The 10819-nt window shown below is 41.0% G+C and overlaps 1 protein-coding gene across 1 annotated transcript; it reads right to left on the bottom strand.

The window, feature by feature from the left end:
- Window positions 1-1053: 1053 nt before the first annotated feature.
- Window positions 1054-1533, bottom strand: LOC120112243 (B3 domain-containing protein At2g31420-like). The gene has a single exon (XM_039131110.3). It carries the CDS (start codon window positions 1531-1533, stop codon window positions 1054-1056), a length of 480 nt encoding a protein of 159 aa, XP_038987038.3.
- Window positions 1534-10819: the final 9286 nt, after the last annotated feature.

Raw genomic sequence — 10819 nt, 5'->3', positions numbered from 1 at the left:
ACAGTCTTCTTTTCCTGTTCCAGTTCGGTAGGGGCTAAGGTCTGAGGTCGGAGGAACCCCGACCTCATCATTGGCGCTTTGAAGAGGGTTTCATAGTCTCTTCCTAACGCACGGTTTTGCCCCACAAAAGGCGCCTCTGAAGAGAAAGGGGTAGCTCCTCTTCATTTAAGGAACAGACCTCTCCGCTATTTAGTCGATGTGGGACTAAGTCCAGACCCCTTTATTTCCACAATACCATTGAACTTAATATTCAACATGGATTAATTTTTCTATGTTCGTGTGAATTAATTTTATTATGCTATGCTATGGCGAACATAAATTTTATTATGTTCTTGTAAATTAGTGTTTTTATGATGTCTATAGCGATAAGAAGTCGGTTATCAGCTATCAAAGCAATAGATTTTGCACTTACCGAAAAAAAGCAATCGATTTTATTATGTTCTTGTAAATTAATGCAATTAAACAGTCTTCATAGAGCTACAATCAAACTCTGGAACAACATTGAAAGAAAATCTACTTTCCTCTTATGTCACTTAATTCCTATTGGGCCAAATTAGGCCGGCTCAATTTTTGGCCCCAGTGGGTAAATTTAGGCTAGCTGGATTGAGTTTGGGGTTGTGCCCGGGTCTATGCTCTGGTCGGGCTTCAGTCTATATTTTTTCAAGCTTTCGGACTTAAGCCTGTCCTGAAGTTTGGCAAAAAAATTTCAAGTTAGGCTCGGGAAAGGGCATGGCGCAGCCTGTTTCTTGCCCCAACTAGATCTCAGACTATCCATATATTAAGTAAGGTAGTGTTAGGGTAGCACTGGCCTCCCTAATCTCTAAATAAATAAGTAAATTTTTTTAAATTTTAAACATTTAATGTACTAGCTTAATTTAAGATCCTCTCTAGTTCATCCATATAAATTAGCTATTAAAATAAAGTCCACTTATCATTGATCAATACAATAATCACCAAACACAGACGTATAGATGAAACGACACATAGCTACTCATGCACCAACATACTGAAAGGACCCAAACACAAGCTAGAAAAAGAATGGCATTTGAATGCTCAGCTCACTGTCTTCTTGCCAAGCGCAAAGCACAGCTTCCCCTCCTCGCCTTGCCGGAAGCCCCACAACTCCACCTTATCGTTCACCTGAAGGGTACCAAAGATCATGAAGGCCTTATAATCCTGACCTTTTATCACAGTGGATCTAGTGGTGTCCCAGCAGGTGAGCTTCAAGTTCCAGTGATACCCGTTACGAGAGCACACGTATACATCCAGCCCTCCATGCTCCCTTCCTTGAGCACGATCATTACTGCTTATCCTCCTTGACGTGGGGTGAAGGCTGGCAGCAGTCTTCTCGGCCTCAGAGAGCATTGGGATCAGGTTGTCGTTCACATCTTGAGAGGGGATGAGGAGGCGGTTCTGGTTCCGAAAATTGCGGTCGGAACTCGTGAGGGTTTTGGTCGTTATGAACCAGGGGTCACTGCCGCCATGCTCGCCCACCAACTTTCTCACCCACTCAGGGATTGTAGTTGAACTCATCTCTCCTCACACTTTGCTTGTTTACAGGCTCGTGCTGATAACTTTCACAGGGTGAAAGAAGGAAAAATGTCGACGAATTGGGGTTGTGTAAATATTCGTGTAGATGAGAAGGAATGAAGAAGGAAGAGAGTTATTGGGTATATATAGGGAATTGCCATCTCATTGCTGCATGCGCCCTCTCCCCAGTCCTCTGGGAATTGGCTTCCCTCTCCTGTTGGCTTTTGGGACGTTATTCTCCTCTTTCGAATCACAGTTCCTCCCTAGAATCGGGGCTGGTACCCACAGTAGCAAAGTCCCCAAAAGCGGCGTGCTCCCTCTCCCCTGTACTCGGGCGTGTGGACCTTCCGGGTCCTCTTGGAATTGGCTGCCTCTCTCCTCCTGGACCCAGGGACGGGCCAACGTTCTTCTCTTGAATCGGGGAACCAGTGTGTGGGATCCGCAGTCCGCAAAAGTCGCCTGCTCCCCTTCGTTTACTCGTGCGTGTGGATAACTGTTCATCCTTTGAAGCCGTTCAGCGTCAAACATGCCAAAGCATCCCGAGCACCCAAAGCCCAACAATGACGCAGCATCCCTTCAGCGAAATCCTTCCAGGACCCACAGCAGCCAAAGCACCACAACTCATCTTCTCCCTCTCCCCTACTCGTCCTGTGTACAAGTGTCAACATGCCTTGTCCCTCTTCCCAGGCTTCTCCCGCTAGTCCGCTTGTCGTGTGACTGGTTTCCTTCTTCACCCCGGAATTGACTAGTAATTGGGAATAATTAATTTTGGACATTCCTCGCGCTCATGTTTGAGTCACTGAAGTTGGGTATGCTGGTCGTTGTCAAGCACCATAAACAAATCTGCTTTGAACTGGGAGGGTGGAGGAACTGCATCAAGAGGGCCCAATCAATATCCAAGCATTGAAATCGCTTCATATTATCTTCTTCTTTGTTTTGTTCTAGTTTTTACAGTAGATTTAGGTAGCATTATGTGATCTCAAAACTCTTTAAAGATTCAAGGGCAATTAAACGCAATCTTATTTCTTCAAATTCCGGCTGTAGACAGGTGGCACTCCGCTCAAATCTCCTTGTGCTGCCATTTGCTTGGAATCCCGATTTTTGTCCTGAAACCAAGAGAAACAAGTTTTTTGGCATGCTCGATGGAACTATCATGGAATGCTGCCTAAGAAGAAGATTGATGTTCAGCCTTCCACCAATCCTATTGAAGACTCTTCTACGACAGAAGAGCAACAAGTTTTCCAGGCCGAGTTCGTGGAGAACTCCTCACCCTCACAGCAATCTTATAGTGTTGTTAGTGGTGGAACCTAACAAGATGTGTTTCCCCACAGGAATGCTGGCCAATATGAAGGCCATCTTCCAATTACGGGATCATTCCAATGGGTAGCAGGCTAAATGTGTGACACCATTGCATAATTCAAATAATATTTGGATAAAAATCAAAAGGATCTCTTGGAAGCATTGACGAGCCAATTTGCTACAGTTTTGAGACCATTAGTAAGCTAATAGGAGAGTTCTTCTATGCAAATATATCCAATCAAATTGATAAGTTGATTGTAGTTTTGGATGATTAGAATCGATCTTCACGAATGTCTTGTAATGCATCCTTGAGCATGCAGATCTTTGAAAGCTATCCCCAGTTCACATGCCAATCACCTGCTCAAAACTTGAAGGATAGAAGTGTAAAAATTTTGGAATGGACTAACTTTAAAAAAAAATAATGTCATATGATAAAGGAAAGGCTGAGTATTATGTGGGAGAATCGTCACAAATGAAGCCCTACTTTCAGAATTTTGGACTACTTGTTAGGACACAATGCCTATTCTAAGCAATTGCTTCGGCCAGCTATAGGCCAAATATAACTGCTAGTGGAGATTTCATTGGTCATTGTGGTAACGGAAGTAGGCCTGCAATTGAAGTTGTGGTTTATGTTGGGAGGCAACTTGCTAAGTGATTGTTGATCCCCTATTTGATTTTGATAAGCTCAAAACACTTGAGTATATTTCATATTATACTAATGAATTCAAGTGAGTGTTTCAGGTAAAATACTTTTAGAGTTAAAAGAATGCCTTAGAAAATGGTTCAAGAATTTTAAGATGAGTTTTACTCATGTTTGGAACCATTTAAGTATTTGCCTTGCACTCGAGTCGACTCCCAGAATTCTCGAGTCGACTCTGGCACATGGTTACTATCTAGCACTTCCTCGAGCCGACTTCCAGATGAGGCAAGTTGACTCTTACAGTAAAAACAAAGAGCAGTTTTTCAAAAGTGCAGAGAGCGAGTCGACTCCAACTATTCACAAACCGACTCTTACAGTAAAGACAGAAAGTAGTTTTTCAAGAGTGCAGAGCGCGAGTCGACTCCAACTGTTCACAAGTCGATTCTTACAGAAAAGACAGAGAGCTGATTTTCAAGTCGCAGAACGCGAGTCGACTCTAACTGTTCACGAGTCGACTCTTACAGAAAAGACAGAGAGCGGATTTTCAAGTCGCAGACGTGAGTCGACTCCAACTATTCACGAGTCGACTCTTACAGAAAAGACAGAGAGCTGATTTCCAAGTCGTAGAACGCGAGTCGACTCCAGCTGTTCATGAGTCAACTCTTACAGAAAATGGCCGAGAGCATTTTCTTACAAACCAGAACGCGAGCCGACTCCGAAAATGCTTGAGCCATCTCTTGAAAGAGAGCTGGTAGTTCACATTTGAAGATGCTATGGGCGAGTCGAGTCCCGATTCCTTCGAGTCGTCTCTTACAGGATCAATAGAGAGTCTATTTGTAAGAGCCCGAACTCGAGTCGACTCCAAATTTTCACGAGGCGTCTCCTGTTTCAGCCAAGCCAACTCCAAGATGGGCAAGTCGACTCCGATCCCAACGGATACTTTGTCAGGACGTACAGTTTTGTCAGAACGGCTCTTTTCTCCTCTCTAACGGCTAGTTTTCGAGGAGTTAAGTTATAAAAGGTGGTTCTAAGGATACACAACAAGAAGAGGAAAATTTCATTAAGAGCATTCAAGTGAATCAATCACCAAAGAAGAGTCAGAGCCCTTCAAAGCGAAAAAAAGGAGTTATTTCATTCCAAGTGATTTCAGAGCACTCCTCACATTAAAGGTTCATTGGAGGGATCCTCAACCACCAGCGCATTCAAGAGAGGATCCAGTAAAGGAGAAGCCAAGTCTCGCATCAGCAAATTCTGTTTGAGAGCTTCTTTCTTTACATTTTGTTTATATTGTTATATCTGCTTATTTAAGAAGCTTGTAATCTTTAAACTCTATTTCTTTGACATATGTTATTTGATTCAATCAGAAGATTGAATCAAAGGGTTATGGTTTGTTGGTGAACCCGTAAAACCAACGGAGTAGGTTTTGGTTGGTGAGCCCGCAAAACCAGCTGGATTGTTTGTGAGCCTGAAAAAACAAACGAAAAGATTTTAGTCGGTGAGCCAGAAAAACTGACCAGGTTCGTTGTGATCCTATGAAAATAACAAGTTGGGTTGTGAGCTTGTAAAACAACCGGGCCGTAATCTTGAGATTATAGTGAACTCCCAAGAAAAGCTTGGAGAGTGGACGTAGGAGCAAGGGTTGGCTTCGAACCACTATAAAAATTCTGTGTTTGTGTTGTGATTTATCTTGCTTTATACTTTTATTGCTTTCTTATAAATTATTTAATTACATTTGTTTAAAATCAAGAAAGTTTTCATTAATCTCACTAGATAAAATTAAAAAATCTAATTTTAATTAGAACCCAATTCACCCCTCCTCTTGGGTTGCTTTCTGGGCAACACAACTGAACCTGACATCTGGAACAGGTACTGCTATTAATGCTCGAGGGCAAGGTGGACTCGGTAACATATTACAGCAAGCGGCTCCAGTAATAATTTTGGCACCTTCAGCCATCCTAATTATTGACATTGCAGGGCAAGTTGGGTTTCCTCCAGTCAATAATGCATCTCCTCAAGGGATCCACTTATCTGTTCCTATGTTTGTTCCTTAAGCATTGGAAAGGAGTCTTCATCAAGCTAATGTCAGCCCCATGTGACACATTGGAGACCTTTTTTTCAACTGCAACTACACTCATCCTTGTAGGAATGCGTAGTACGGCAAAATCAGGATGAGCAGGGTCAATGACCGCCAAATCCAGCTCATTTGGCAGATTTGGCTAGAGAACAACTTAGTTTTCCATTTCGGCCAATTAATAGGCTGATTTATAGGAAGCCACATCCAGCATGGTATGACTAGGCCCATGAATTCTCTAGATGATATGAAGTATCCAAATTCTCTCAGTTTTCGAGTGATGATGGAGTATCTATGATGGAATATATTGGTAGGTTTTCTGTCCAATATGATGAAATAGGCACCCATGACATTCTTAAACTAAGTTTTCCGCTAAGTCAGTCAAGGGTTCTGCTTTCTCTTGGTATGTTAACTTACTCTCAAATTTTATGTTTACTTGGCAAGAATTGGAGAGTCAATTCCATGCATAGTTTTATAAAAACCGAGCCAAAGGTGTAGGTTGACACAACAACCTAGGGAGTCAGGTGAAAAATATGTCCTCATTTGAAAAAGAACATAATAGGTGTTACATGTCTTTGAGAGAGGCCCAAAATGCCTTTAGCCTTGAGCTTAAATAAAAACGCACTAGTGAAGAATTTTCTAATTTGTTTCTGTTAACAGCCAAAATTGTTAATATACAAGATTAAACTCAACTCAATCGAAGAATTAACTACTTTATTATTTCTTTTGCAACTTTGTGCTTGAATGCACTGCAACTATTGGATTGACTAGGGGGTCTGTTGGTTACATTGTTTGGGCTTCTATAGGTCTTGTTACTCAAGTTGGAACTCTTTTAGTTTTTAGTTGCTGAATGAAAATTTGCAAGCTTCAACAATCGAAATTCTACAGCTCGACAGCTATCCAGAAATATAAATTAAGTTCCAGCAGCCAGTGGGAATCAACTCTGCTGCAACCAACTTGCTCTTGTTCCATCTTCGCACTTTTTCTATAGTGCATCTTCATAAGACTAATTGAAAAGAAGCTTTTACAAGCTGAACTTGGCTTGGGTTGGATAATTTTTGAATGATTAGAAAAGATTTGCTACAATTGAACTTGATATCAAAATGGATTAATTTTTCTATTTTTGTGTAAATTAATTTAATTATGTTCCGCTTTGGCGAACATAAATTTTATAATGTTCTTGTAAATTAATCTTTTTATAGTGTCTATGGCAAAAGGAAGTTGGTTATCAGCTATCAAAGCAACTGATTTTATACTTACCCAAAAAAAGCGGTCAATTTTATTATATTCTTGTAAATTAATACTATTAAACAACCTTCATAGAGCCAAAATCAAACTTAGAAACAATGTTGAAAGAAAACAAACTTTTCTCTTATGTCGCTTAATTCGAATTGGGCCAAATCAGGTCGGCTCAATTTTTGGCCCAAATGGCTAAATTTAGGCTGGCTGGAATGGTTTTGGCGTTGGGCCCTGGTCTTTGCTTGGGTCGGGCTTTAGTCTGTATTTTTTCAAGCTTTCGGACTTAAGTGTGGCCTGAAGTCTGGCAAAATAAATTTTGAGCCAGGCTCGGGTGGAAGCATGGCCCAGCCTGTTTCTGGCCCCAACTAAATACCAAACTATCCACATATTAAGGTAGTATGAAGGAAGCTCTGGCCTCCCTAATCTTAAAAAAAAAAAAAAATAATTAATTTTTAACCATTTAATATACTAGTTTAATTTAAGACCCTCCCTAGTTCACCCACCTATAAATTAGGTATTAGAATCAAATCCACTTATCATTGATCAATACAATAATCACCAATCACAAACTTATAGATGAAAGGACACATAGGTACTCATGCACCAACATAGTAAAAGGACCCCAACACAAGCCAGAAAAAGAATGGCATTTGATACTCAACTCACTGTCTTCTTGCCAAGCGCAAAGCACAGCTTCTCCTCCTCGCCTTGCGGAAGCCCTACAACTCGACCTTATGTTCTCCTGAACAAAACTCTAGTTGAGTAACTGTAACAACCCAGGACTTCACCCAAAATGGCTAACCAGAAGGTATTATTTGGGTTCCTTGATCCTGTATAAGTACCCAAGATCTACCCAGCGAATAATCGATATGGGACTAAACACACGCCCGTACGGGTCCTCACATACTCCCCCAGTTCAAGCCCTGACATCCTCGTCAGACTAAGGGTTCAAATCTATTCAAATCTAATCACAAACACCACGATTGGCCCGTGGTCAGCCCTAATGGATCCGTGCTGTAGTGTCCCCTAGTCCACATAGGTTATGGGCCAGGTCCGCTCTAATACTATTTGTAACAACCCAGGACCTCACCCAAAATGGCTAGCCGGAAGGTATTATTTGGGTTTCCTGATCCTGTATAAGTACCCAAGATCTACCTAGCGAATAATCGATGTGGAACTAAACACACGCCCTCACGGAACCCGTACTCCGGACCTTTGATCACAGTGGATCCAATAGAGTCCCAACAGGTGAGCATCAGGTGGCAGCGAAACCGGCTTCGAGTGTACACGCATACCTCCAGTCCCCCATGCTCCCTTCCTTGAACACGACTAGTACTGGGCATGTTCCTCCTTGATGTGGGGTGAAGAAGGCTGGCAGCAGCCTTCTCGGCCTCAGAGAGCATTGGGATGAGGTTGACCTTCACATCTCGAGAGGGGATGAGGAGGCAGTTCTGGTCCCGAAGATTGAGGTCGGAACTCTTGAGGGTTTTAGTCATTATGAACCAGGGGTCACTGCCGCCAAGCTTGCACACCAAATCTCCCACCCACTCAGGAATTGTAATTGAGCTCATCTCTCCTCACACTTTCCTTGTTTACAGGCTCCAGCTGATGCCTTTTACAGGGTGAAAGAAGGAGAAAAGAGAGAGAGCGATCCTTGTCGATGGATTGGGGTTGTAGAAATATTCGTGTAGATGAGAAGGAATGAAGAAGGAAGAGAGTTTTATTGGGTACATATAGAGGAATTGCCATCTCATTGCTGCATGCACCCTTTCCCCAGTCCTCTAGGAATTGGCTGCCCTCTCCTCTTGGCTCTTGGGACGGGATGCTCCTCTCTTGAGTCCGGGACCCACAGTTCCCCTCTTGAATCCGGGCTGGGATCCAGAGCCGCAAAGTACACAAAAGCCACGTGCTCCCTCATGGGATTGGCTGCCCCTCTCCTCCTGGGACCGGGGACGGGCCAATGTTTCTCTTCTAAACCAAAGTTGCCCAATTTATAAGTAAGTTTGAATTTGAGATAAATAAATTTAGATCATAAATAAATAAATTCATCTAAACCTATTAGATTTAGATTTAAATCTTTAATCCATTTAATCTATTTTTATCCGTTTAATAATTGAGTCGGATTATGGCCCAATCAATTTAAAATATTTAAAATCTGTTTAATTTGTTTGAAATCAGCTTAACTTATTTCTGAGCTATTTAACTCGTTTCTGACCTATTTAACTCAACCTGTTTAACCATAATTGGACTCGTTTAACCTGATTAAAATTTGTTTAACTTTTCTGAAGCCTGCTCAACCTAATTCTGACCTATTTAACTCAACTCGTTTAACCTGTTTAAATTCATTTGAACTGTTAAAACTTGTCTAACCCATGTACCCGTTTAATAAAAAGGTTATGTGGGCCGGATCGGATTACCTATTTAATAAATAGGTTGGATTTAGATTTAAATTTTTGACCTGTTTAATAAAAAGATCGGATTTGGTTTGATAAATTTTTGATCCGACTTCCATCCAACCCAATCCATATCTGACTCAACTAGGCTCGATTGCGACCCCTATCTCCGTTAGGTTAAGTAACTGTTCATCCTTTGAAGCTCTTCAGCGTCAAACATGCCACAGCATCCCGAGTACCCAAAGCCCAACAATGGCCCTTCAACGAGATCCTTCCAGGACCCACGGCAGCTAAAGCACCAGAGCTCATCTGCTCCCTCTCCCCAACTCGTGCGTGTGTACAAGTTTCAACATGCCATGCTTTCAAGCTCTATTCAGGCTTTTCCGTTTCGGCCAATTAATAGGCTGATTTATAGGAAGCCACATCCAGCATGGTATGACAAGGCCTATGAATTCTCTAGATGATATGAAGTATCTAAATTCTCTCAGTTTTCGAGTGATGATGGAGTATCTATGATGGAACATATTGGTAGATTTTCTATCCAATACGATGAAGTAGGCACCCATGACATTCTTAAACTAAGTTTTTCGCTAAGTCAGTCACGGGTTTTGCTTTCTCTTGGTATGTTAACTTACTCTCAAATTTTATGTTTATTTGGCAAGAATTGGAGAGTCAATTCCATGCATAGTTTTATAAAACCGAGCCAGAGGTGTTACCAGCCGATTTAGATAGGTTGACACAACAACGTAGGGAGTCGGTTGAAAAATATATGTCCCCATTTGAAAAAGAACATAATAGGTGTTACATGTCTTTGAGAGAGGCCCAAAATTCCCTTAGCCTTGAGCTTAAATAAAAATGCACTAGTGAAGAATTTTCAAATTTGTTTCTGTTAACAGCCGAAATTGTTAATATACAAGATTAAACTCAACTCAATCAAAGAATTAACTACTTTATTATTTCTTTTGCAACTTTGTGCTTGAATGCACTGCAACTATTGTATTGACTATGGGGTTTGTTGGTTACATTGTTTGGGCTTCTATAGGTCTTGTTACTCCAGCTGGAACTCTTTTAGTTTTCAGTTGCTGAATGAAAATTTGCAAGCTTCAACAATCCAAATTCTACAGCTCGACACCTATCCAGAAATGTAGATTAAGTTGCAGCAGCCAGTGGGAATCAACTCTGATGCAACCAACTTGCTCTTGTTCCATCTTCGCGGTTTTTCTATAGTGCATCTTCATAAGACCAATTGAAAAGATGCTTTTACAAGCTGAACTTGGCTTGGGTTGGATAATTTTTTGAATGATTAGAAAAGATTTGCTACAATTGAACTTGATATCAACATGGATTAATTTTTCTATTTTTGTGTAAATTAATTTTATTATGCTCTGCTTTGGCGAACATAAATTTTATAATGTTCTCGTAAATTAATCATTTTATAGTGTCCATGGCGAAAGGAAGTTGGTTATCAGCTATCAGCAATTGATTTTACACTTACCCAAAAAAAAAACAGTTAATTTTATTATATTCTTGTAAATTAATACTATTAAACAAAGAGCCAAAATCAAACTTTGAAACAATGTTGAAAGAAAACCAACTTTTCTCTTATGTCGCTTAATTCGAATTGGGCCAAATTAGAGCGGCTCAGTT

The sequence above is a fragment of the Phoenix dactylifera genome, chromosome 13 (genome assembly GCF_051530095.1).
Source record: "Phoenix dactylifera cultivar Ajwa chromosome 13, Ajwa_hap1_PhDact_Kaust_v1.1, whole genome shotgun sequence".
NCBI classification, from domain to species: domain Eukaryota; kingdom Viridiplantae; phylum Streptophyta; class Magnoliopsida; order Arecales; family Arecaceae; genus Phoenix; species Phoenix dactylifera.
This window is presented reverse-complemented; position numbering and strand designations above follow the sequence as displayed.

What these genes read in the sequence shown, in the direction of transcription:
- LOC120112243 (XM_039131110.3), bottom strand. Translation starts at nt 1,533, where the DNA reads ATGAGTTCAACTACAATCCCTGAGTGGGTGAGAAAGTTGGTGGGCGAG.